The 27,480-nt window shown below is 52.0% G+C and overlaps 2 protein-coding genes across 6 annotated transcripts in view; both read left to right on the top strand.

The window, feature by feature from the left end:
- HMGXB4 (HMG-box containing 4) overlaps positions 1-7,564 on the top strand; it is a 35,409-nt gene extending 27,845 nt beyond the window's left edge. For 3 of the 4 annotated variants that reach the window (XM_045826639.1, XM_045826640.1, XM_045826638.1), the window contains 3 exons: positions 342-511; positions 4,731-4,853; positions 5,354-7,564. In XM_045826639.1, coding sequence (XP_045682595.1) covers positions 342-511; positions 4,731-4,853; positions 5,354-5,398 — 338 coding nt within the window. In that variant the 3' untranslated portion in view covers positions 5,399-7,564. The remainder of the gene's footprint in view (positions 1-341; positions 512-4,730; positions 4,854-5,353) is intronic. The other variant, XM_045826637.1, reaches the window with a different exon arrangement.
- A 3,167-nt stretch (positions 7,565-10,731) lies between these two features.
- TOM1 (target of myb1 membrane trafficking protein) overlaps positions 10,732-27,480 on the top strand; it is a 38,692-nt gene continuing 21,943 nt past the window's right edge. For both annotated transcript variants that reach the window (XM_045826569.1, XM_045826568.1), the window contains exon 1: positions 10,732-10,884. In XM_045826569.1, the coding sequence (XP_045682525.1) occupies positions 10,833-10,884 (52 nt within the window). In that variant the 5' untranslated portion in view covers positions 10,732-10,832. The remainder of the gene's footprint in view (positions 10,885-27,480) is intronic.

The following is a 27,480-nucleotide window of genomic DNA, read 5'->3' as shown; positions in this document are numbered from 1 at the left end:
TTTTGGGGGGGTTTTGTTTTGTTTTTGTTTTTGTTTTTCGTGTGTTTTTTGTGGTTTTGTTGTTGTTGTTGTTGTTGTTTTCATTAAATGGCCAGAGAGTAAATATTTCAGGCTTTGCAGGCCCATGTGCTTATTCTGCCACATATTCTTTGTTTTTTCTGCAATGATTTAAAAATGTAAATTTATTCTTACCTCACAGGTTGTACAAAAACAGGTCATGGGCTAGATTTGTCCCATAGTCTGTAGTTTTGCTAATGCTTGGTATGGCTCATAAACAGAAAAAATCAGGAAGGATATTTTCCTGGTGTTCAAGGCCATAGCAAGTTGATCTCTGTTCTCAGCTTCCTCTACAGGCGTACTGTCACCCCAAAAGAAGTCCCCACCCACCACCATGCTATTACCAGCCTCGCCAGCCAAAGCCCCCGAGACAGAGCCCATTGACGTTGCTGCTCATCTACAGCTGCTGGGCGAGTCCCTCAGCCTCATCGGACACCGCCTGCAGGAGACAGAGGTGAGCACTGCTGTCCGCAGCCTGACTCCGGCGTCTGGTAGAATGTGGGTCCATTCACTCTCTCCACACGCGTGTATTCGGCAGCTCCTCTGTGCTGGGTTGTGCCAGGTGTTCCAGATGCGGTGATAAGGAAGACACATAGTAATAGAAACTCCTAGAGAGTTGAAATCAAAGTTTACACTAATACCATCCTATTGAAACAACAGCACAAAAAGAAATTACAATACCCTGTAATATTTTCCCCAGCTTTATTAAGATACAGTTGACATATAACCCTATAAACTTATTTTTTTTAAATTATGCTTTGTTTATTTTTTCCAAGATATTTTTTAAACACTTTTTTTTTAGATTTTTTATTTATTTATTTTTTAGAGAGGGAAGGGAGGGAGGAAGAGAGAGAGGGAGAAATATCAATGTGCGGTTGCTGGGGGTCATGGCCTGCAACCCAGACATGTACCCTGACTGGGAATCAAACCTGCGACACTTTGGTTCGCAGCCCGTGCTCAATCCACTGAGCTACACCAGCCAGGGCTAAACTTATTTTTTTTAATACAGTGGAAAAACCAAGTACAAACCCCATGGACGTTTTGATCACTTGTACTTCTAAGACATTTTAGGGTTTTCTGCCCATTTCCAGCAAGATTTTGAGCAAATTAGAATGTATAGAGGATTAAGAGTTCCTCTATTTTTTTGCAAATCGGTAGCAAATAGGGAAATTGAGGTTCTTAAGCTCTTGATTACTCTGCTCTGCACTTGAACTCTGCTCTACACAGTGCAGTGTGCCCTGGGGTGATCTTTGTCCTTTTAAGCCTCAAAGTCACTTAACCTGCCAAGCCGTCATGTTCCATTTCTATTACCATACTCCATTTGTAATTGTATTGCCCCCTTGGCTAACTCCGCAGCGTGGTATTGCAGTTTTCCACTGGGTTCTAATAGGACATTTCAGCAAAGAAATCAGTCGAAACTACCAAAGCCATTTTAAGCTGAAAGTCAGTGTAGGAATATAAAACCATTCATTTGCTTCTATATGGAAGTTGAATTATTAGTCAACAAATGAAATGCCAGTGGCCACCAGAGATGAAGCTGTATCTAAGTTCTTTGGCTAGTTTCAAAATTGAGCAGTTATAACAATAGTGTTTTCTAGATACGTCAAAACAACTAGAGTACTTTCATGTAGGCTGATGTAAATGGATACAGGTATTTCCAAAATAAAATATTCTGAAATCCTTAGTCATTTTTCATATTTATACATTCTTACGTGTGCTAAAAAGTTAGAATTTTAAATGACTTGTTTTATGCACATTCATATTCCAGATTATTCATCATAGTTCCATTTAGTTTAGCAAGTATTTATTGAGTACAAGGCATTATTCCAGAACCTGGAGGCAGTAGAAACTCTGAATAGCTTCCTTGTTGTTTGCTGTCCTCAGGGAATGCAGGGTCTGGTTACAAAGGGAGAATAGATCCCCAGGCGCCAAGGTCAAGGAAGCTTCTTTGAGCAGTTGCTCTGAGTCCCACATACAAGGTGACCAAAACAGGGAGTTTTGCAGGATCTCTAGTCTTCTTTGTTTATACAAGTCTTACTGAGGTGTAATTCACGTACCATAAAATTCAGTTATTTTAAATGTAGGATTTAGTGGGTTTCAGTATATTCACAGAACTGTGGACCCATTCCTACTAATTCCAGAACATCTTCATTTTCCCCAAAGGAAACCCCACACGCATTAGCAGTCATTCCCCCTTTCCCCTCCGCTCCGCTTTTTCCAAGACTTTAGCGTGCTTGTATCCTCACAATTTTGCAATTTTCGTGTACCACTTACACTATTATTTACTTTATATGTTTATGAAAATAAATCTGTCCATGCTTTCACAATGATATCCTAAATATCATGAGTGTGATATTCTGGTTTTTTCCTAATGTACATCAAAATGGATGCCTTTCAGAATAATTCATGTTCACCTCTATGCCATCTGCAATTATATATTGCACTTGTGGAACACCGATTTTACAGTTTGCTCACTTAAAAATCGAATACCTGAACCTAATGAGATGCGACACAGTGATTGGTGACAGCGCCCAGCCTGCCTCACCCCAACCTATCCCCACTCCAGTGTTCTGCGCCAGCTGGGGCAGAGCAGTGATGGGGGCAGAGCGAGTTAGGGGGTCGGAGAGGCTATGTGCTGGGAGGCACTTTTCCGCCCGGGGCCGGACGGGCAGATGAGCAGGAGTTTGTCCCATGGAGGTGTTAGCGAGGGGCCTTGCAAACCCGGGAACCATGTACATCTGTTGCTCAGCCTTGGGGTCTTCTGCAAAACTGGTCAAAGGAGGTCCAGGAATGACCGCACTCCCCCTATAACCAGATCTTGTAGCTCTTTTATGTGTTGGGGTCCACATAAGGTTTTATTTGAAAACGGGTTTTACTGCTAAAATGATGAACAGCCGGGCCATCCAGGGCGGAAGGTGCAGGAAGGCTGAATAGCAAGGCTGCAGCCCAAACTACAGAGGGTCTTCCCAGGCGTCGCGGGTGTCTGCACTTTGCGGCTCAGAGACTGCAGGGGTGTCGATGGGCAGGGATGTGGTCAGAGCTCTCATTTGGTTTTCTCTGCGAATAGCTTCTGTGCAGACTGAGTGAAGAGAGAGCAGAGTTGGGGAGAAGTTGTAACCATAGTCTTGTCTGGATACAACAAAGATTTGAATTAATCCAGTGTGTGTTTTTTGAGAACTTACTATGTGTGAAACACCAGTAGTTACTGGGAGGCCATGAAAAGGCATAGGACGTGGTTCCTGCCCTCCAGTTGCTTATTGTCCGTCAGGAGAGTCAGGCATAAAATACTGGCTGTGATGAACTGTAAGGCAAAAGGAATGGAGTAATATTACTAATAGCTCGTCTTCTTTGAGTGGTTACTCCGCCAGCTTTGCTTCAGAGTGCCTCATATGGATCCTTTCATTTAATTCACACTGCAGCCTTGTGAAGCAGAGTCTTTGATCCTCCTATTTTACAGAAGCAAAAAGCAGCAGCAGAGACTTAGAGAGGTTTAATGAACTAGATCTGAAGTTCAGCCTCTAGGGGCTGAAATGGAGGCCTGAATTTGTGGCTCAAGGTCCCTGCTCTCAGCCCCTCCCCATAGTGCCACCCCGGCAGTGGGAGGAAGGAGACTACACCGGGCGGGGGTGGGGTGAGAGCAAGGCCTTGAGACGAGGTGGGGGTAGGAGTGGCGGTGACTTCAGTAGAAAGGAGGGGTAGTTCTCATTACAGCATGCCAAGATTGAGAAATATCCAAAATGGGAGACCTAGCAGGCAGCCAGAAGTGCCATTCTGGGGATGAAGGTGTTGGTTAATAGTAATAATTACTGATACTTTTGAGCATGTACCATGTTCCAGGCACAAGTACTTCCTATCTATAGTCTCACTTCATCCCACCTGGGCTACAGGTGCCGTGAGCAGTCTAGTCTGCAGGCACAGCAGGGTGAGTAGCCCGCCCCAGCAGCCCTGACCCGGGCTCAGTCTCTGCAGGACTCTGCTCTGCGGCCTCCCCAGGTGACGGAGGCTCACAGCGCTTCTCGGTGAAGCGGAGTGAGTGCACGAGAGCTGGGCGGCGGCATCTGCACAAGCAGTCTTGTTTCTTACCTCTTTGAATCACAGACATACAGACTGTGAATTGTATAAGATGTTAAAATTTGAAAGGAACCACATTTTCTTCTTTTTAAGAATGAACAGATCAACCCAGAAAAGTAATGTCATCAGTGCATGATGTCACTTCTCGCCACATGTATGGAGAAGTATGTGCATGTTTATGTTACATGTTAACATGTGGGGCTGTAGCATTCTCATAGTTGTTGCATTTGCACTATATTTGAGACCTTCGTAAGAAAAATACTTTTGCACACCTGACCTCCACAAATCTTCCCTGCGGCTCTCCAGAGTAGGCAGTTGTTGACTATTCCTAAGTAGAGGTGGTGTTCTCCTATTCACGGCTAACCCAAGGTCGTGAGGAGGGTAAGATGGGTAAGAAATGTAGGAAAGAAACCTGGGACTGATGTAGAAGTTTTCTTTTTAAACAACTTACAGAGTTATCAAAGCAAATACCTTCCATTTCTGCTGCAAGTTCCCCAGAGCTTCTCAGACTCAGAATGTGAGGCAGGCAGCCACCGCACGGAGGGAGCGTCGGGCGCGTGATTCCGGCTACAACCGACTCCCTCTAATGCTCTCCCTTCCAGGGTATGGTGGCCGTGTCCGGCAGTCTGTCCGTGCTTCTGGATTCCATTATCTGTGCGCTTGGCCCCCTGGCGTGTCTGACCACACAGCTACCTGAACTGAACGGCTGTCCCAAACAGGTCTTGGTGAGTTTTCCCTGTTTTCCTTGGACTTGGGGGCCAGAGCCCTCGGGAGCCAGAGAGACCCTGTCGTAAAGAGCTTGTCAGGCACGAGCTCGTAAGGCTCCCTGGCATCCAGCACCCAGGCCCCGTCCGTGGTTTGGCCCAGGACGTGACGCTGCACTGCTGGGTGCACGCCGCGCTTCCAGGGGAGCTGGAGAGCGAGCCCTCCCCGAATCAGTCTGGTGGAGCGAGGTGCTCTGGCCCTTGAGGTACCACAGCGCCTGTGTTTCCTGTTTGTTCTTCTGCGTGTAAAGAAAGTACCAGAGCCTTCTGCCTCTTTTTTACTGGGATCAGGGGGGAAGCGAGCGGAAAGGCTAGCATAGCAGACAACAGGACGCTGTCTTCATTCTCCCCGCGTTCTCACACTCTGGTTTTTCCTCCTGACCTCTCCCGAGCAGAGCAGCATGTGTCAGGGAGCTGAGGTTTAGGACTCTTCCACTGAACCGTTTCCCCTTGTTTTGCAGTCAAACACACTAGACAACATCGCTTACATCATGCCTGGACTGTGACAGCAGAGAATCCTGGGACAGGAACCTTGTCCTACCCCATTGCTGGTGTGTGTACATGGGACTGTTCCAGAGCTCTTCGCTGGCTGCTGGGTGTGGGTTTTAAATTTTTATATACATATACATATATATATATAATGTACAATATATACATAGAACTGTAACTACTTTGTTTTTAATAATCTTATGAAATGGCAAAGGTTTAGCCAAGAGGAAGCCTTGGCATGAATGTGGGCTTAGGATTCTTTTTTCTCCTGTGGTGGGTAAATCTGCCTTAAAAATCAATGTAACTTGGGGGCTGGGGGCTTGTTCTGGGTGCCAAGTGCATCTCTATATGGACAGCTCAAATGTGATTTTCTTTCCAAGCTCAGTTGTACCTCCAGACCCATCACCGACCATTTGCCTTACCTGTCTCACAGTCTGAGATGTAATAGTTAAGATTATGGGAAGATGCCAGTTGACTGAAAGTGCAAAAGCTTTCAGCTTGAAGCGTCTTAGGTGGGAGATGATAAAATCATTCCCATCTTAGAGTTACTGCAGTGGCTTAGGTGAACCTAGTCGGGTTCCTTCCACTCCCCGCTGTACAGGCGTCCATGTCTCAGGATGTGTTGCGATCATTGGCAGCCTCAGTAGGGGCCGAGGCGCTGTCGTGAGCTGGTCCCGAGTCTTTGGCCTACAGAATGAAGAGCTGGTATCTTCCCTCGGCAGCGTTCGCTTAGCCACCAAGTCCTCACAGGTTCTGCTTAGTTGCTTGGTGGCTGTGGAAGATGAACTTCGCCCAGCGGGATTGTCGGGTGCATATTGGCTCCCCTGGTGGGCAGATACACCGTGTTCTGCATTCCACACATAAGTGAATTGCAAAAAAAGTAGTTGATTCTCATGTAGGTTTATTTATGTGCGCGTGTGAATGTGCGTTTTAATTATGTGTATTTAACTCTTTAAAATCTCTTGGATTTTAATTTATCCTGTAAATTTCTGTACATATAATTTAATAACAAAGCCTCCACCAGCAACAGCATGTGGAAGATACAGATGTTAGTGTTTCCTCCCTTCCTCCCCTGACCTCCTCTGACAACTCCAGATCATCTGCATTTCAAGGTGTTGTGCCTCGGAAAGGAATCATTATGTCAGGATACTAATTCTTTATAATTGAATAATGTCAAGAAAGTAAAATAAAAAGGAATGTTTCCATTCCCAGATGCCCTTATTTCCAAAGAACCAGACTTTTGCTTCCTAGTTCCAAAGAAGACAGTTGAGCCCTTCAGAAGTGCTGGTATTAACCTTGTGAGATTCCCTGCCAGGCACCAGCTTGGAGGTGGCTGTGCTTGCTTCCCCAGGTAGATGGCGCCCTGCGGCGTCCGAGTAGGGGCTTGAGGACAGGCGGCCGCTCCCATGTACCTCCCTCCTTTCTCCCTCCCGTGCGGCCATGGGCTTTGTTTCTTAAAGGTGTTCTGGCTGCTGACTGCGTTTCTCAACTCAGATTTGAGTTGAGCAGTTTCGAGATTTAATTGGGGAAACAGAAAGAAACAGGAATGTTTGGGAACCAAAATCAAGAACAGAGTCTTGTTTTCATTTCATGTGTGAGAACCTGTGCCGTGTCTCATCTGCACCCATGGGAGCTCCCTGTTGGACACAGGGTCTCGGGCGGGGCCTGGAAGGCAGGGTCAGCACCGACGGAAGTCAGTCCTACCGTTGTCGTTCAGGAGGTCCTGCCGAGGGCCTGCTTTTTCTTTGTTTTCCTTTCAAGTCCAATCCTATGGTATTTGTATTTAAAATTTGTACACATTTGTATAATAATCTGTATCTTGTGGTATTTGGTACTATTAGAGGAAAAACTTTGGATTCAGACCTTCTTGCAGTTTTTATATCATTGTTTTATTTTTTTTTAAATAAAGCCTAGCGGTTTGATCCAAATTCCATTACAATTGTATAAAGAAATAAAGTTTTGTACTTATATTATTAAAAAATCACATTTTTCATATTTATAGTCTAGTCTCAGCTATCTTTTCCCTGCTGCCAACCAAAGATGCTCTAAAGATGCTGTTTCCCACACTGTATGCTACCATAGTTTTCTTTAAAAAAAATCCATCTGGAATAGAGGTCAGCTTTCTGATCTTAGCCATTTTCGTAACATACATCTTGCTCTGTTTCTATTAACTTTGACATTGTGGAGTCTCTCATGTTCTCTCTTTTGCAAATTACAAACCGAGTGACTCTGATAAGTGTAGCTGTGTTCATTAGCAAATAAAATTGCATGAACATTACTGTGTTCTCCTAACTCAAGAAAATACCAGTCTTGTGTAAGGTTCACATCTGCCTCATGTGCTTAAACACTATTTTATGCTGTTTCAGTACTGTTCTGACGTGGTGATGTTGGTTAAGTCACTTAATTTTTATAGGTATCCAAAGTCCTATCTGTAACATAGTGTTAATGTCACTTCCCTGTCTCAAAGCCAACAGCCAGCCACGCTGACATGAATGTTTAATAATACTGGGAACAGTTAATGTATGGGGATTTGACCTTTCAAAGTGTAAAAATTTTAATGCAAACACAAGTTGTTAATAGCATAAGTAGTGAAATATTATAATTGAAAGGCGTAATTTCTTATGGAGAGGCAGCAAGACAGAAACCATCATATTGCTGAATGACTGTTACAGAGAGTGATTTGCATATTTTATCTCAATCCTCCCCAAAGCCTTATGAGTGTTATTCCCGTTTACAAATGAGGAGACAGATGCAAAAAATTACTTTTCCTAAGGTTATACAGCTAGTAAATTGCAAAGCCAGAGTAAGCACACTGGGATGGACAACCCCAAAGCCACTTTCAAAGTTAAATTATGTGTGTAACTCATCAGAATCCTACAATATTATCTATAGTATTGAGCAAATGTGATTGTAGGAAAACTGAGAACTTTTCATTGTTCAATGTCCTTTTCTGGCTGGGTTTTATGACACAGGCTTCACTTGTCATGCTATTATCTTTAAACTTCAGAGGCAAAGTATCTTAATTTTTGCCTAACAGTACTTAAAGGATGTAATAGATTACATTACATTTACGCAGTATGTCAGTCTTAAGGGACCTAAACATTTTTACCTTCAGAAAGGCATTTGATATTAACATTGCTAAAACACTTAAAAAATTAAAAGACTTTTAATATTTGCCATTTATGTTCCTGTCTATTGTGTTGGCAAAATTCACACATATCCATATCTAACTGAAAAGCTTTGTAGTCCTGACTAGTGTAGCTCAGTAGGTTGGGCATCATCCAGCAAGGCAAAGGGTCACCAGTTCGATTCCCGGTCAGGGCACAGGCCTGGTTGCAGCCCAGTCCCCATTTGGGGCACATGCAAGAGGCAACCGATCGATGTTTTTCTGCCTCCCTCCCTCCCCCCTCTCTCTAAAAAATAAATAAAATCATTATTAAAAGAAAAGCTATGTAGTGTTCTGTTTACGTAGTTAGATATGATTCCATTTCCTGTTTAGGGGTTGGGGGGATGAGTTCTTTCTGCTTTTTTCCTGTGCAAGGTACACCTTATGGCTGATTATTCTTGGCAGTAAAGCCAAGATATTCTTCCCACAATCACATTAAACCACAGTGATGCAGGAAGGCAAGAGCTTCTGACAAATCACCCCATACCAACTAATGGAAGAATCCAAGGAAGTTCATGCTAAATATACTCCATACAATCAAGCAGTATTCTTTTTTTTTTTTAAATTTCTTTATGATCTTTTATGGAGGATCTTTTTTGCTGTTAAAAGTCCTCTCTTTTTTTAAGGTTTTATTTATTTTTTTTCTTAGGGAAGGGAGGGAGACAGAGAGAGAGAAACATCAATGTGCGGTTGCTGGGGGTCATGGCCTGCAACCCAGGCATGTACCCTGACTGGGAATCGAACCTGCGATGCTTTAGTTCGCAGCCCGTGCTCAATCCACTGAGCTATGCCAGCCAGGGCCCAAGCAGTATTCTTAAATGAAGAAAAACATGGATGGTATCTGACATGAAGTTCATTTTAAATATACATCCTTCCCTTATAGTCCAAATGGCATTATTGAAAATGATTTAAATTTTCACGTTGGTTACTGTGCTGGACAGCAGTGGGGAACAAACTAGACATAGGATCCCAGCCCCTCCCTCAAGGAGCATCTGGACTAGTGGGAAGGACATTTATTAACAAGTCTCACGTGCATTATTAAGACACTTCCAAAGCACAGAAGTACATGACTTCCATAAAATTTTTATACTGGACCATAAAGCTGTCAGCCCTTAAACAGGTTGACGTCTGTGAAACAGGTTAACACACGGAAGTGATTAAGTTATAATTAGGTTATTTTCCATCATCATAAGTTTGTGCAGTCTATTTACTACTAGCCTTTGAAATTTAAGGGTCACAAACAACATGATCAATAAATGCTAAAGCCCCAAACTACCAAAGCAGTTGTTATTGTATCCTTTGGAGGCTTTAGGAGAAAAAAAGGAGAAAGAAAAAACATAACCAACAGATCAGATATCTAATATAGACGCAGAGAGAAAGGTTGACGAAGATAGAATTACAACTCTGGGGAAAGCTCTCAAAGGCCTTTAAAAAGTCTTAACTAGGGGTCAACAGCCATACTTCAGGGACCCCAGAAACTCCCTCAAGTTACGCTGTATCTCTCTGCCTTTTCGGAAAGGCTGTGGCTTCAAATTCCCAAAGGAGCCAGAGACCTAAAAAAAAAAAGTTGAGAGCCCTTGATCTAATTCCAGAGAAAATGGGAAGCTGTTTGAAACACACAGTCAATTCCTGACACCGCTCGCGACCTCTGTGTGCTTTCTGCTACCCTGAGCTCTAACCCGTCCCAAACTGCAACTCATCAGGCTGGCCTCCTGTCCAGGGAGCTCAATCTCCTGGCACCTGGCTCCTATTTGAGATACTTGAATCTGGGCTGCCACCAGGACTCAGGTTGCAGCTGGGAGACCTCGACCTCCTATAGGAAGAGTCCTATCAAGGCAGGGCGACAACAGGCCAGAGAGGGTGTCTACCCCAGGGGTGGGTGTGTACTCACAGTGAGGTCCCAAGGGCTAAGACATTTAAAAGCGAGAGCTGTACTCTTCTTGCTCTGTAACCTTACCCAACTCCTCTGGCCTGAAACCCAGTTTTCCAGGTGTGTTACAAGATCGCCAGGCCACGCCCCTAAGTTAAAAAAAATCCTCGAGGGCGTGGCTTAAAGAGGCCCTCGCCCCTAGGCTCCCTACCGCTCTAGGTAGTGCGTGACGTCCTCCGAGGGTGAGTTAGCAACCACGTCAGGGGCGGGGCCTGTGGTCAAGTTCCAGACTCCCTCAGCTCCGCCCCCACCGGCACCTCCTCGCGGACCTTCCGACACGTCACGTGACGGGTCGGCGCTGCTGGCGGTTGCTGTCAGCTGATACCACGGGTTGGTGGCAGTGGCAGCCGCAGCGATGGACTTTCTCCTGGGGAACCCTTTCAGCTCTCCAGTGGGACAGCGCATAGGTGAGTCCCCATAACCTCGCCCAGCCATGCCGCAGGGCTCCGCGTCCAGCCTTAAACCCCTCCGGGCGCCGGAGGTCTCCAGCCGCGCATCTAAGGGAAGGAGGGGAGGGGGAACGAGGCTGGCGCGTCTCTCCAGTGTCTAGCCCCGCCCAGTTTCCCGCCCATCTTGATTGACAAAGCCAGTGATCCATTACGAAGACCTCGGCCTGTGATGGATGCCTACGGCAGCCAGTAGATAAAGAGAGGGGGCGGGTACACCTGTTTTTCAGCCAGTGTGAGGCTGCCGAGGGTCGCGAATGCTGGGAGAAAGTTTAGAGGGTTAAAGGGACTACGTGGTGGTGCAGTCACCAGGTTGCTCGACTGTTTTCGTCGTCCTCTCCTCAATCCGAGTCGTGCCGCCTGGCTTCTTGCCCTCTCTCTGCTGAGTCGCTGGGCTGTCCAGACATGGTTACCTGAGAAGGGCCAGAAGTCTGTTCTCCCAGGATCGGAGCCTAGGGCTTAGCGTCTAGGCGGCGACTTGTTGGGTGGAGGGCCGCGCTTGGCAGCCCCGCCTCCCCCGCGCCCGGGCGAGACGCTGGGAACCCGCTGGACGAGGCGGCCAGCCTGAGCGACCGAGGTCTGAGGACGTGCCTTCCCCGGCAGCCCTCACCCCCCAGCATCAGCTCGGCGCGCAGGGTCGCCGGCGGTCTGGGCCGGACGGGATCTCAGAAACCACCCGGTCATGCCTCCCTCGTCCCTCAGCCGAGGGAACAGCTGAGCACTTGGCCCCAGACGCCGGCTTACTCAGAGCCCAGGTCGGCTGACTCGCTGGCGCCCTGTTGACAGGAGGCTTACCGGTTCTGTGACGTGTACCTCTCCGTGCCTGGGTTTCCTCGCCTGTAATTAGGGGATAATAATGGCCCCGACCTCCGTGGGGTGGATTGTGAAGATTCAACTCGTTAATAAATGTATTTAGAACCGTGCCTGGCACGTTGCCAATGCTATATAAAAGAGAGGGAATGTTTATTGTTATGGTTACTGAGACGCCACAGGTAAGGCTCGGGAGTCCCTGGAAATGGCCGGGACTCAGGGTCCTCACTCCCGCGCGCACCGCGGGAGGACCGCGGGCCAGGGCCCAAACTGCTGTCCCTGATCCCGGAATAGCCTGGCTGCGCCTCCTTGCATGAGGAAACCGCAGGCCGTCCCGTGAAATTCGCCCTTCGCCTTTTTGGTGGGTTTGAGCCTGAAGTCCGGACTGGGAAAATTCGATCTTTTATATCGACGAGACTTTCTTTCCATGCTTACTGTCTTGAAAGCCAGACCTAACTTAATCCTGTCGACCAGCTCTCTGTGTTGTAATCGCCACCTTGGCTGGTTAGTGGCTCCCCCGAAGTTTTGTAATCAGATCTCTCCAAAAGGGGTGTGGCGGTAGGATTTACACACCAGGAAGTTCCTGGACCAGGGAGGGGGGCCTGCCTTCTCAGGACCACCCCACCACCCCTCCACAGCCCCCCCACACACACACAGCACACACCCCAATGAGTCATTGTTTTGGAGCTGAAAAGAGAAGGCACCTCTCATCTTCATTTCCACAACTAGATACGCCTGCTTTTATCACATGCCAAGTTTGAGACCTACTACTTTAAAAACAAAAAACAAAAAAACAAAAAAACCTAGCCCTGGCCAGGTTTGCTCAGTTGGTTGCATCCCGTACACCAGAAGGCTGTGGGTTTGATCCCCAGCCGGGGAGCATCCGGGAGGCAACCGAATGATGTTTCCCTCTCCCTCTCTCCTTCTCTCCCTGCTCTCCTCTCCTCTCTCTAAAAAATAAATGAACATATCCTCAAGTGAGGACCAAGAAAAAATAAAAAAATCTATCCAAGCCAGCCACCTATTCCAGAGGCCTTCTAGAACAACTCACCTGGACTCTGGGCCTTAAATGGTCAAAAAAAAGCTTTACTTCTTACCCCAAAGGGTTGCCTGCCCTGGGCAAGAAATGCCCTGTCCTGAGACAATGCTACTAAATCATACCCTAGAGCAGGAACCGAGTGTTGCCGCTGGAGTGGTCCTTGCCCCGGGGCTCTTCCAACCCAGGATTCTCCTCTGAGAAGCCCTCGGAGGTCTCGTGAAGACCCGCCACCCCCGGAGTTGCCTACTCCGCAGGTCTGAGGGGGAGCCCTAGGGCTGGTGTTTCCGACTAGTTCCACAGGGTCAGGAATCGCACGGTTGAACACCTCTGTTCCAGCCCATCACCTTCGTTTTATGCTGGAGACTGAGGCCCAGAGAGGGGAAGCTAGAGCGTGTGGCCCACCCAGCACCCCAGTGCAATGACAGGGAAGCTGAGCACTTTCTAAAGCCACTGAGGCACCGAGATCCGAACCAAAGCAGAAGAGGCTCTCCAAGTCCAAGTAGATGAAGCATAGCTGCCTTTTGAGTTCATGCCCTCAGGATTCCGCATTTTTTTCTTTTAGATGAAGAAGCAGAGGTACCACTGATGTCTGTGGTTATTGATGACCTAGTGTTAGCTGCCTGTGCTTCTGTAAGCTGCAGGAGTAAAACAATCTCTTCTCAAGCCTGCCGGTCCACCCTGCTGGGAGCGGAGCCCCACAGAATGGCTTCCCTGAGCCAGTTCCGTGGGTTCTAATGGTATTCACCAGGGCTGTCATTCACAGCGTTCCGGTGCTGCGGCTCGGCCTGCTCCTGTAGACATCCTTCAAAGCCCCGGGCATTGTCACCTCCTCCCTGAGTGCTTCTCTGTCCCCACCCCCTGCAGGTCCAGCCATTGCTGTTGTGCTCCCTGATCACCCCAGCTCCTCCAGCTCCCTCACTGTCTGCCTTTGGGCTCTGAGCTTCCACCTCCTTCTCGGTGGAATGGTGCTTCTGCCAGCATCTGCCCCTCAAGGTGGTTGTGAGAATAAGGCGAGCTACTTCCTGGAGAGTGCCTGGCTCATTGCCAGTGTGTGCGAAACAGTAGCTCTTCTGTCCCCGTCACACGAATAGGGCACTGTCCCATTATGTTAGTCACGTGTGAGTGCGTCTCCCCAGCAGGACTGGACTTCTTGAGGGCGAGGGCTGTACCGTATTTATCCGGACCCTCAGTGTCTAGTGTGAGGCCTGGCCCCTAGTAGGAGGGAAGGAAAGTAACAGTTTCTAAGCCAATGTCACGTGCCAGGGGCCATACTAGTCTCCTAGGCCTGACTCTTCCCAGTGACCCTATAAGATAGGGCCATCTCTTACCTTTTCACCACCAGTAAGTCTGAGGGGAGGTATGTCAGCCCAAGGGCTCCCAGCTCATCAGGGTCGGAGTCCCTGGCTTCTCCGGCTGCGAGCCCTGCTCCTATCTTGCACCCTCACCGCGCTGCCCCAGGCAGACTGGTGCTTGGGTGAACTTTACAGCAGCCCCACCCTCCGAGAGCCACAGTTACTGTTCTACCCCGCTGTGGCGCACTCGTGGGTCTGGCGCGTCTCCAGGTCACTCACCCTCACCTGTGAGCGGGGGCGCTTCCCCGGGGCAGCAGCTTGTGGCTGAGAGCATCCCAGAGAATTAGTACCAGGCAGTTTTGACACAGCTGTCTTCCGAGAATTTCAAAACCCTTTCACGGTGTCATCTGATGAGGACATATCTTACTGGCCACATTTTATAGACAAATGTTAGAAGACAACTCACCAATCCAGTTTCCATGTCTGGCCATCAGCTCACCCCAGGCTCTCTGGGCCAGAGACCCAGCTGACTCGGGAAAGCAAGCTGCAAGCCAGCAGACTGTAAACTTGGGCAGCCCTGGGGACCAGCCCCCAGTAGCTGTGGTGGGGGTGGCGGGATGTGACCAGAGCCTAAGGCCGAGCCCAGGGGCGGACGAGACGTGGGGAAAACTCAGGGAGAGCTGCCCTTGGGTCCACCAAAGGCAAGCTACAGAGCCCAGGATGGAGTCATGGACAAGAGACCACAGGTGTCCACTCCAAAGAGAATACCTCAGGCCCTCTGGGGCACCATTTTGGGAGGGTTGAGCTGGAAACCAAACTGGACACCCAAGCCCTGGCCGGTGTACCTCAGTAGGTTGGGCATCGTCCTGCAAACCAGAAGCTTTCTAATTCCATTCCTGGTCAGGGCACATGCCTTGGTTGTGGGTTCGGTCCCCGGTCAGGGCATGGACAGAAGATAACCCACTGGTGTTTCTCTGTAACATCGATGTTTCTCTCCCTCTCTTTCTCCCTCAGTTCTATCATTCCCCCACAGTGGCTCTCAGTGTCTCTCTTTCCTCTAGTTCCAACCCTTCCCTGCTCTCTAAAAATAAATAAACTTAATAAAAAAAACTTGACACCCAAGCAACGTTATCGAGGGGCCACCAGCCTGGGAGGCAGGAAGCCTGGGTCCCGGCGCCGGCTCTGCTCCTGTCACATTCCCTCCGCATCCCCATGCCCTTATCTGTAATGCAGAAGCGCCGCCGTACTCCGTTTCCCAGAGGGTCGGAGAGAGACAACTGCGGGGACGAGTGAGGACAGGGAAGGGTTGGAACTAGAGGAAAGAAGGACACTGAGAGCCATTGTGGGGGAATGATAGAACTGATTCCACTGGGCCTGGAGGGTAGAGTGTGATGTTACAGCAGGAGTTCATCGGCGGCCCCGATAGCTGTCCCTGCCGCCTTTCCAAGGTGGAACCGGCTTCCTTGTTTGGTAGTGAGCTCCCCGCTGCTGGAGGTGTGAGAGCAGAGGCCAGAGGGGAGGGAGGCTGTGAAGAGGATTCCTGCACTGGCTGGTGGGGTGGGTGGACTAGACCGGTCTCTGCAGACTTCTTCTGTAAAGGGTCAAATGGTAAATACTTCCTGTCCTACAAGCCATGTGGCCTCTGTTGCAGCTACTCCTCCCCGCCGTTCATCACAGCAGCAGCCAAGTGTGCCAGTGAATGAACGTGACTGTGTTCCAGTCGAACCTCACTTACGGGCCCTGACGTTTGAATTTCATGTAACCTTCACATCATGAAACAGTCTTCTTTGGATTTTTTTTTTTCAACCATTTAAAGATATAAAGACCATTCTTAGCTTGGTGGGCCCTACAAAAACACACTGAATTTGGCACACGGCTTCATAGTCTGCTTGCCTCTGGTCTGACCGGCCGGCCCGAGGCAGAATGATGGGGGACAGTGTCTTCAAAGTGGGGCCCCAGGGCACCCACGTCAGGGATGCTTGAGGGTACCCCATCCCTGGGCTCCCCCAAGTCCGAGTGAATCTCTACCGCCTCTTAGAGTTGCCCCGGAGCACCCTCACCTCACAAAGCTCCAGTTAACTCATCTGGAAGTGCTGGCGCCAGGTCAGAGCCCAAGTCTCTGTCTTGGGGATCACAGGGAACAATGTCTAGAAAGGGCTTCGTGACAACCAGCCATGTGGCACCCATAGTAAGGCGTCTTGAATGAGCTCTTGAATCCGACCCTAGGGTCTGGGTGCTGGTTCAGCCTGCACCGGCTTTGTTACCTGGGGCAAGTCACTTAACCTCTTTGTTCTTCAGTCTCCTGTCTGTTTATAAAGGGTAATGATAGTGTGTATCAGTCGGGTTGTCGTGCTGGGCCGTGAAGCGTTTGCCATGGCGCCTGCCAGCTAGTGAGTGTCCCTAATTGCTAGCCATTGTGATTTTGCACTGCTGTGATCCCCACCGCTGGGGCGTGGTGTGAGCGGCGGGGCCGAGGTGCCAGCTCGGGGCTCTGACTCTCCCGTGTAGCCTCCATGTTGGGCTTGGCGTCACAGGGAACGGCAGTCCCTGCTGGGTGGCAGCCACGCTCACAGGTCAGGTTTCAGGTTGTGGGGCAGAACGGAGTCTCACTTGGGAATTGAGAGCCTCTGACTGACCCTGCGGATGGCACTGATGAATAGGTTTTGTTCCCTCCCTGAGCTCAAAGAAATAAGAGAAAAGTCCCGGATTTCCGCTCTTTTGGTTTTGGAGGAAAAAAGAAAACAAAAACCCTCAGTGTCTTCTAATTAGCTTGGGGCCATGCCCCTCTCCCCCCTCCCGTGAGGAGCAGGGGGACTCGGGACAAGTTAACTCGTTCCTGCTCACCCAGGAGGTGTCCGTCTAGGCCAGCGCCTCCCGGCCTCTGCCCTCCGGGCACCTCCTTTGGGGCTTGTATCCGCCCTGTGCCTCCTTCACTCGTATGTTCACAGAGTTTTCCTTTTGTTGGCTCACCTTTTATATTTGACCTTGTCCTGTAATTAATTCCATGAAATCATTACTTTGATGAGCTAGTTCATATTTTTTTCCTGTTCCACCTTAAATTAAATATGTCTGTAACTCTAAAAATGTCTTTCAATTTGCCCACGAGCCCCTCCGATAGGATGGGCTCATTCCGGATGTAAGCAGCCTGAATAGGGTCCGAACTTGGATTTCCACCTCAGAAGGTCTGGGTTCCAATGTCAGCTCCACCCCTTCCCAACTGTGTCCCCCCAGGCAAGTAACGAAACCTCCAAGGGACACTTGGCAGTTGAGGACGCACTGAAAAGTGCCATGAAGAGCCAAATAGCTGTGCGCGACCCGAGGAGGGGACAAGGGACAGAGGGGCCAGCCAGACCACGGGAGGCCGAGCCCGGGAGGACGTGAGGCTGGACAGAGGTGTCCCCGTCGCATTGGAACTTGTTTGCGATGGTTAGCGCGCACCCCTGGGGCCGGTGACTTTGTGTGTCAGCTTGTCTGGGCCTCGAGACCCAGATAACTGGCCAGACGTTTACTCTAAAATGTCTCGTTTTGTGGAAGAGACTAACACTGACTGCAGCACATTGCCCTGTGTGGCGGGAGGGGGCCGCAGCCAGTCAGCTGAGAGCCTTCACGGAAGAGGGCCTGGTCGGGAGAGCGCGGCGTGCCCGCAGACGCCCTTTGGACCCCCGCCGCCTCTGCTCCCCGGGTGTCCCGCCTGCCGGTCTGCTTGCAGGTTGTAGACTCGCCACCCCGCCGTGATCGCATGAGCCAGTCCCTAGAGGGAGAGAGAGATCAGTGACATCTTGCACACTCATGAGCTGGGGGAGGACAAAGGATGCAGGTGCACCTTGGCCGGCCACTTCAAGCCTCTGCTTGCACAGTCGTGCGTCTTCTTCCCGAGATAGGTTTTTAAAACCCTCCTTCATCTAACTGAAACTCTTCAGTTAGGCTCTATGGTTAGTTACATCAGCTTTAAAATCGTGGGTTGTCTTCTGTAGTGTATTTTAGAGTTCCTCTTGCGGACTGTGGTTACCACATGGCAGGGGAGAGGCAGCCAGGGTTTTGAAGAAAGACTGCTCAGCAGCTTAGGAAACAGAGGGAACTTTCCAAGCTAGGTTTGAAAAGAGCGGTTCCCTTGAAATGTAGGCATCAAGACAGTTTGCTGGCTGGGGGCGGGGAGTCTGCACTTTGTAGTTGCTAGTGATTGTTTTCGTTCTTGCTTTGTGCTAAGTAGGATACACAGCATTAAAGTGTGTTCTTTTATTCCCTCTCACACAACCCTGCACGTTGGGTGCTTTAGTTATTCCCATCCCACAGGGGAGGAAGTGAGGCCCAGGGCGTTCACTCCCGGTCACACCCCCGGCGAGTGCTCAGGTGAGGATCCCAACTGGGACTTGGCTGTGGCCGGATCCCGCACTCCTAACTTTTCTACCTCATTGCTTCCCCTTAGAACTGAAAGGGACCCACTGGATTTCCCTCTGAGTGAAAATGTCTGGGTCCATCTAGAATAAAATCATTCATGACAGTTCTTTCTATATCCCCCCCCCCGCCCCGCCACCCGCCCCGCCCACCTTTAGCCCATTGGTTTCGTCCTGGGGCTTGTCGTCAGTAGCAGGAAGCACCGGTGTAGGCACCAGGTGTAGGCACCAGCTGCAGCCGCCTCTCTTGTCAACAGAGCAGAACCTGCCCCAGGAGCTGCCCTAGAGAATTCCACTTACATCTCAGTGGCCAGAACTGGGTCACTGGGCTACTTCTAGCTGCAAGGGGAACTAGAAAAGCTAAATGTTATGGACCAGTGGAAAGTATCTTCACAAGAGACTCTTGGAGTCTGCTCCATGTGGTAGAGTTAATAAATAGCTAATGTAGTTCCAGGTGCATTAATACAAATGCCATTCCAGCACGGGCAGGTAAGAGTAGAGTTCCCACACCACATTTCCAGATGGATGGCCCAGCTGGCCTGTGTCCCAACACAATCGGTCGGAAGGGTGAAGGCTCTGGAGAACGTGTCCAGAGTGGTGTGTTCACAGGAACTGGGAGTACATGCACAGGAGACAGACTAAGGAGGGACATGATACTTTTAAAAATACTTAGAGGACTGCCAATTGGAAGAAAGATTGGTATTTCTTCACATCAGCTACTATGGGATCAATGGGGACCAAAGGGTGGGAGCATTTTATTTAAATTAAAGCGTTAGCCCTGGCTGGTGTGGCTCAGTGGATTGAGTGCCAGCCTGTGGAATGAAAGGTCACCAGTTCGATTCCCGGTCGGGGCACATGCCTGGGTTTGCAGGCCATGTCTCTGGTTGGGAGCATGCAGGAGGCAGCCAATCCATTTCTTCCCTGTGTGTTTTTTTTCCTCTCTTTCTCCCTCCTTTCCCCTCTCTCTAAAAAAGTAAATAATTAAAATTTTTAAAAATATAACTTGTTACAAAGGTTCGCTGTCGTGATGAGTATGGCCTCATCCTTCTTTCAGTCATTCAGCAAACATTTCCTGCGGCTTTGTCACCAGCCCAGTCCTGTCGACTGGAAAGAATTTGGCGATTCACGAGCTATAATCTCCACCCTTGAGCTCACAGCCTAGTGGAAGAGACAGACAAGGAAATCAATGCTGTCGTTATTTTGACAACTCCACTGCACAGAGCTGACAGCTGTGGTCTGTGCTACATGCTGCTGGCCCAATGAGTGAGGAAGCAGGCCGCTTGGGGGACCAGGGCCTGCTCCACAGAGAGACCTTACCTTGAGGGGGGGCTTCGGATCTTGAGTTCAGGGGTAGAGGTGGGGAGGAGCACACTCCTGGGAGGCGCACAGAAGCCAGAAGGGGCACAGAAGCCAGGAGGAGCAGGGCTGACCCGGTAGGCCCAGGCTGGTGGAATGAGGAAGTGGGGACGAGGGCTGGGCCGGGTCTCCACCCAGTGTCTTGCCTATCCAGCACCTGTGAAGCCCGGGGTAGCTCTGCTTCCATAGCTCAGCAGTCCCATGGGGACGCCAGGGCCTCGGAACTCTGTACACCGTGAGGGCTCTCAGTCGGGGGTACTCTGGCTGCAGGTGACAGGAAACCCAGCCACCAAAGGCTAAGCCTGCCTTCACGTGCTTTGCTCACCTAAGAAGAAGTCAAGGCCAGTGGTTTCAGGGTTGGTGTGACAGCTCAATGATGTCTTTAAAGATCCAGCCCCTTTCTCTGTCCTTAGCATGTTGAGTTTTTTGTTCTGAGCTGGTTACCTCCCAGGCTCAAGCCCCCAGCACCATGCTGCCATGCCAGCCTCCCAAAAGAGAGGAAGGAAGGAGAAGGGGGGAAAGGCATTCCCCTTCCTGGGCTGTGACCCCCCACCGCCGGGCCCCGTGTCCTAGGTGGGGCCTCCCAGTGCCGCTGCCCTCAGATATCCCCTCCTTCCCCAGGGATCAGAGCCAGGTCACTTGCCCGCTTCTGGACCAGGTGCCGTGCAGGGGAGGGGATGGCTGCTGAGGATGGGCAAGAAGGAAGGGGCGGGTGTGGCTAGGTCGGGAGGCGGCTGCCACAGTGGGGTGTGGTGTGGCCCCGTGCCGGGGGCCCTCTTTCCAGAGTGAGGCCGGTCCGTCCCAAACCGTCAGCACACTTCCCTCTGCCTTAGCAGCCGCTGCTGTCTCCCCTGGCTGCCTCACGCCCTCCTGGGACCTCAGCGTGCCTCAGGTCACTTCCCCCCAGTCCCTCAGGCGGACCCTCGCGCCCTTCTTCTCCCCGCTTCTTCCCATCATCGCTGGTGATCCATCACTGATTCATTCATTCAGCCAGTGCCGCCATGCTACGGAATATCCCTTCTCCACCCCCCCAACCTGGCAGCTCGTGCTCCGTGCTCCGCTCAGGTGGCACCTCCACTGACCCCTCCCGGCTCCCTCCACCCGGGGCTTGTCCCTCTCGCAGTGCCCCCAGGACTCCGCACTGACTCCCGTCCCCTCACTTCTCCGTCTTGCACCGGAAATGTTTGCCCTGCCATTATTACCCTGACCACTGGAGGGCCTCCTCAAGGGCAGGGGTTCTGTTCTTCATCTTCACACCCCCCCCACCCCGCCAGCACCTGGCCCAGAACTGGACAGACAGTAGCAGCTCCGAGAGTTTCGTGGGAGGGCGGAGAGGTGAACAGATGGGCGGGGGGAGGCATGCAGAAGGCAGTCAGAAGCCACAGGGGATGGGGTAGGGGGCCCTCGGGGTGGGGACAGATGGTGAGTGGGGAGGTCATCAGGGGAACGCTGCTTACAGCAGATTCCAAACACCACATCGTTTCGGTCATAAATATTTCAGGGTGTCTCTAAAAGGCATGGAATGGGATTATCACTTTAAAACAAATAAGCCATAACCACAGTACCATTATACGCTTTTAAAAATTGTACAGATGTGTTTTTTTAAAGCCTGAAAACAGAAAGACTAGGTGGGTATCTTCACAGAGGTTCACTCTGGTTCCTTTGAGCGATAGAAGCAAGTTCCTTTGTGCTGGAGAGACGGCATTTGGCGTGGTGTTCGGCGTTCGGCGACCGCGGTCTGAAATGGAAAAGGCCGAGCCTGCGCTGGCGCTGGCCGGGCGCCGGGCCGAGGAGGCGGCTCCCAGAAAGGGGCCCATGGGAGCCACCTAGGCTGATGCAGCACGTGGCTGTGTTCTCCGTTATGGTCAGCTAGCTGCCGGCCTGTGCCCATCCCCCGGCCCAGTGAGACCTGCCCTAGACGTGGTTGTAGCCTAGGGCGGGACTGGGCCCGCTCTTGGCGTCGGCCTAGAAGGCACTCCCTTACTGCTTACAAACCATATTCCTCCGATCCTAAGACACCATGGAGTATTTTTTTTTAAGCTGCCAATTGAGCTCCGATAGGGCATCCTTTGTAAGAAACATCCCGGTATCGGGGGGTTCAGGAATGGGAAAGGGGCGCTTAGGGTCGGGGAGCGGTGAAGGCCACCCAGGGTGGGGTGGCCGCAGTGGCCGGAGCAGCGAGGCTGTCTGGAGGCTGTCTGGAGGCTCGGGAGCCCTTCCTCAGACGTGGGAGCCCTTCCTCAGACGTGGGAGCCTCCGCTCTCTGTCCCACCGGAGAGCAGGCCCCCGAGAGGGCGGTGTCCCCAAGAGCTTGGAGCCCACCGGGGGCGGGGAGCAGCCGCGCCCTCAGGGAAGGGGGCTGAGCAGAGTGGGAGTGCGTGAGTTTAGAGGACACAGGCCTGGCTTTTTTTTAGCTTCACCTGAGGAATTCTTCATTGCTTTAAGAGAGATGGGGACGGGGAGAGCGAAGCATCGGTTGGTTGCCTCCTGTACGCTCCTGGACCGGGGACCAGACCTGCAGCCTTTTGGGATATGGGAGGACGCTCCCACCAACTGAGCCACACCAGCCAGGGCCAGGCCTGGCTTTGCCGCCACCTCCACTCCCGGGCACGGGGCCAGCCGCCCCCACATGTGGTGGGTGAGGACTCTCAGCATATCTCTTACAGGCTGACATTCAGTGAGTGCTGGTCATCTTGTCACTGTTATTCATGACATTGCTGTCACAGTGCAGCGTGGCAAGTGACACAGCCTGCCCCGTTGAGGAGCTGGCTCTGGGGCGGGGCCTTAAAAGATCAGCCCTGTACTTCCTCTTCCGTGTGATACTCTGTGAGTCTCACACCCCTACGCTGTCTCAGCGCCCGGTCTGTTCTGTCACGGCCTGTTTGCCTTTCGCAGTGTCAGTGGTGGCCTCCTACTAGACATCAACCTCCCGAGGGCAAGACCTGGTCGGCTTTTCTCACTGAGGTCTCCCCCCCGGGGCCTGGACATGAGTTCTGAGTGTGTTGGAGGGTCACGTAACCTAGTGGTTAAGAGTATGGATTTGGAAACCAGACCTCTTTGGGTTCGAATCTCTGCTCTGCAACTTACGAGCTGTGTGAGCGGGGGCAAGTCACTGGTGTTCTGTGTCATAGTCTGCTGTGAACCAGTGCCTGACGGAGTCGGAAAAAGACATTCCAGGTAGAGGCAAGAAGGAGGAAGAGCCATAGAGTGGGGAGGACACAGCTGACTGTGGCCGAGGTCAGTCCCACGGTCCCTCCCAGCCCTGAAGTGTTCAGCTTTGACCCTCAGGCAGTGAGTGGGAGGGAAGCCCTGGACAATTTTTAGACAGAGAGAAGTACTGCTTGGATTTGTGTTGCAAGAGTGTGGAGATGGTGGCCCAGGACTGCAGGGGAGGTGACAGGTGCTGACCCAGAGCTGCCACAGTGGTGGTGGGGTGAGGGGACAACTCCGAGATACACTGAGCAGCTGGAGTTCACGGCACTTGGGGACTGGTTGAACATGCAGGATAGGGAGAAGGTTCTAGGCCGGCCCCCTCCTGGCTGACTGGGGACTAGGACGTCAGTGTGGCTTGCAGCCGTGACGCTGACCGCATTCCCGCAGAAACGGCCCTCTCCAAAGCGGCGGAAAGAGCAGGGCTTTCCCTGTGGCTGGGAAGGCCACGGTTCCCCAGGGATGAACAGGCCAGGACCAGGGGCCTGGGGCTGCCCTGTCTTTGGTGGCCACTCTTTCCTGCTCTCTGCCACGTCATGGCACCTAGCAATGGCTGGTCACTGCTCTTTGCCTGACATTGCACATGTGTTGCCTGACTGAAAGGTCTCAGTGTCCTGCCAAGCCAGCAGTCTTATCTCGGTTTGACAAATGAGAAAATGGACACTGAGAGGGCTTGGGCCCTTGCCCATGGTGTCCAAGTGAAGAGGTGGGGCCACACTTGTGCCACTGCAGACCAGTGCCACTGCCCTCCCTGACGGTGCTCGCCACGGTGCCAGGCTGGCTCTCCGGAGCCCTCTGGGCGGGTGGTGTCTGCACCAGGCCCAGCGTGGAGAGGACAGGCTACTGAGCAGATAGACAGGCACCCAGTGATCTGCACCCACAGGCTGGCCAGCTCCGGACAGCAGCTCAGCCTAATGGCTGGTGGGGGGTTGCGGGCCTGGCTTCCTCGGGAGCTGGGGACGAGAGCAGAACTGCTGCTGGGGCCTTTGAAGGTCACTGCCAACAGCTCAGAGGTCAGGAAGTCAGCTGTCATTCCCTTGGAACTGGTAACCACTGTCAGTTTTTATTCTCCCTTCTTAAAATAGCAAGCTGAGTTACATTTGTGGTTAAACACAGAAACAAAACCAATGTGCCCAGATTCCTGTGGGTTTAAATGTCCGCCCTGAATGGAGCACACCTGCCCCCAGGGAGGTCTTAATTGAGGAAGTCTCCCCAACCCTGTCATCTAGCCAAGACCTGATGGCAGGAAGTTTGCAAGTGATGGGTGGGCCGGGCCGTCCCAACCTGGGCGCACCCTCCGTCTGCTGAAATTGTTCGGATAGGCCTTGTCTCTCTCCTGCCTCTTTCTCTCCCCCTTCCTATTTAGGAGCTCCCCTTCTCCCTCCATCCTCCAAACGGCTCTGGCCAGTGCTGGACCACAGAGTGTGCCAGCCGTGCTCAGGTCCCTCTGCCCCCATCCTGATTCCTTGGGATGACAGTCCTGCCTCACAGGTGTCCCAGCTGCCCCCGTACCTGCCTACTTGCCTTTCCAAAGTGACCATAATCCCTTCTAAAACCTGCGCTCTCACCCTCAGGGGAGGGGAGGGGTCTGTCATTTTCGGGGCTCACTGCAGGGTCTCGAGGGATCTGATGGAGGGACTGCTGTGAGACTTGGCCCTGGAGCCAGCGGGCAGGGGGCCTGGGTGGTCCAGAGACCGCGTCTGGGACAGCAGAGTTCCCTGACCCCGGAAGAGAGACAGGGCCAGAGGCATCAGTGGCCGCTCCTCCCCTGCTGCTCTGTGACGTCTCTGCACCTCAGCGCCCTCATCAGTGAGAGGAGGGCGGCACCGTGCACCTTGTCTGTCTGTGAGGGTTAATTGCGCTCTGTGGAAGCAGCTGGTGGCACTGGGCGTTACGCAGCATGTAACTGAGGAAGTCAAAGCATCGCTAATGGAGAAGGGCCTGGAGGCCCAGCTGAAGGCTGGGGGTCTTTGAAGGCTCTGCGGCACAGAGGGACACAATCCCTTTCAAGTTTCAGGGAGTTTACTCTGGGCAGGAGAGGGAATGGCTGGGGAGGAGCAGGGCAGGAGGAGCTGAGGCAGCGGTCCGAGAGGGAGATAGATGGTGGTGGCCGGCTGGGGCAGTGGCTTAGGGCGGGATGAGCAGGGAATGGGGAGGATGGAGGGAGAGTCAGGGGCTGGAACGTGCCAGGCAGAGGCAGGCCAGGAGTCAGGGATGACTCACCCTCCTGGCCCTTGTGACTGGGGTTCCCTGAGATGTGACTTCTGAAGAAGGAGCAGGTTCTGCGTGGGTGGTTAGCCACTGGACCATAAACCACCCAGAGCAGGGTCGACCCCCTCTGCTCAGAGGGTACTTGTCCAGCTCTCTGGTTCTTCCCGTGTAGCTCAGTAAGTGTGTGAGTCCCCAAGGATGGAGAGTGTCACACAAAGAAGCCAGAGTCAGGACAGAATTGTAAGGTAAATGAGTCCATCTTTCAACCCTTTTAAAGGGAGACCTTCCCCATCCCCTCCCCCAGCCATAATATAGGGAATAAATCAACCCACCCTGCTGCCGGGTCCCTGCCTGGATGGCTCAGCTGCCTGGCATGTGTCCTGGGCCATCCCGGCATCCACCTGGCCACAGGGCCCAAGGTAGGACCCAGGATGGAATGAAGTCAGGCCAAACCAAAACTGAGGTCACAGGAGCCGCAGTTATGGGGAGCTGACTGTGCTGGCCCCGCCCAGGGACTGCCCTATGGAACGGTTCTGCCTGCCTGGTGGGAAGAGGGCCCTTCCCATGGAGACACCCTCCTCTGTCCTGACAGGCTTGGGCTCAAAGCCTGGCCTCTTTGGGCACCACGGGGTTGGGCCCATGTCCGTCTGGTCCACTGCTGCACTCCCAGTGCCCAGAGCAGGCCTGACACCTCAGGAGCTGTACATCGAGTGAGGGGCCACTCAGCCTCCCTGAGCCTCAGCTGTCCCTGTGAACCTGTCCTTGCAGGACGGCTGTGCCATCACGTCATTTCCACATGCCCGGGCCATCGAGCACTCTTGGTAGATGACAGGTGGCCGACGGTGCTGTGCCGGCAGGTCCATCGGGCCACGGGTGTGCGAGCACTCCACGCCCGGGCCAGGGTCCGGAAGCCAAGGAGACGGCCCTGAGGGAGGGGTCCTTGCAGGGTGCCCTGTGTCAGGACACTGGGGTCTCACTGTCTGAACCTTGAAATGGGACAAAGCCCTGTCTTGTCTCACACCTACGTGTGGTGGGAACGCATGCGTGTGCCCGACACAGCAGCCAGGGGTCATGTGCGTGACAGAGTGCTGCCCGGAAAAAGCGACGCACAAGATTGTCGGTGCGCGCCTCGGTGGAACCTACTTCCAGACCGCTCTGTGTGCACGTGGGACCAGAAGGGGGCGGCGGTCCGTGAAGGTGGCGGTGGGAGTGGGGGGATGGCAGGGGGCTGTTTAAAGAACATGTGTGAGTGTCCCCGCCTCATCCGTCCCCATGATCCTCGTCCACCTGCCGCCTCTCACGCGACGGGAGGAAAGGGGGCCAGCCTGGGCCATGCACCCAGCAGACCCTCAGCAAAGGGCCGCTGCGCCTGGCCTTGACAGGCTTCAGCGCCTGCGGCTGACTCTTGGCCGGGAAGCCTTACCCTGAGAATCAGCACAGCCTGAACGGGGTAGAGATGGTGGTCGTGCAGCACTGTGAATGTCCTAAGTGCCACTGAGCTGTACGCTTTATTATTTTAATTTTTACTGAATTTCTGGCGGCGACATTGGGTAATAAAATTATATAGGTTTCAAGGGTACAATTCTTTTTTTTCCTTTTTACTGAATCTGTTGAGGAGACACTGATTAACCAAATTATACAGGCTTCAGTCAGGTGTACAATTCTGTAATCCATCCTTTGTATTAGATTGCGTGCTCACCACCGAATGAATTGTACACTTTAAAACGTTAATTTTATATTGTGTGACCTTCCATTTTTTTATAAAACTGCCACCACCAGTTACTGATTTGTTACCATCGTCACCACGCAGCAGTGCTGCAGGGTGGCTGGGTGTGCCCTCAGTCTGCAGACAAGGGGAACCTGGCTCCGAGGGGAAGGCCAAGGCCAGGCCCCCTGCTGGTAGCCGAGTCTGGGTCTCCCTTCACAGGTGAAGAGTGTCTCTGGGAGACTGGAGGGGAAATGGGTCCCAATGGGGGGGGCCTCTGGGAAGTGGGGGCGGGGTGGGGGGGCAGATCCGCTTACTCCGCGCTACCTGCCAGTTTGGAACTCTGGGAGCCATGTGAATAGTGACCTAGTCAGAAGAAGTATGTTATTTGTAAAAACAAGACGAAGCGCTCTCTGTGTGGCATGTCAGAAACGAGCGCCCTGAAGCCAGCCCTGCTGGAGCCCTCACCCGCTGCTGCTGCGCTTGGAACGGCAGCCACGGCTCCCCCGGCTGTCGGAGGAGAGTGGCCCGGCCCAGTGT

The sequence above is a fragment of the Phyllostomus hastatus genome, unplaced genomic scaffold (genome assembly GCF_019186645.2).
Source record: "Phyllostomus hastatus isolate PE091 unplaced genomic scaffold, TTU_PhHast_1.1 phas_scaffold_755, whole genome shotgun sequence".
NCBI lineage: Eukaryota > Metazoa > Chordata > Mammalia > Chiroptera > Phyllostomidae > Phyllostomus > Phyllostomus hastatus.
The sequence above is the reverse complement of the archived record's forward strand: the minus strand, read 5'-3'. Positions and strand labels throughout refer to the sequence as shown.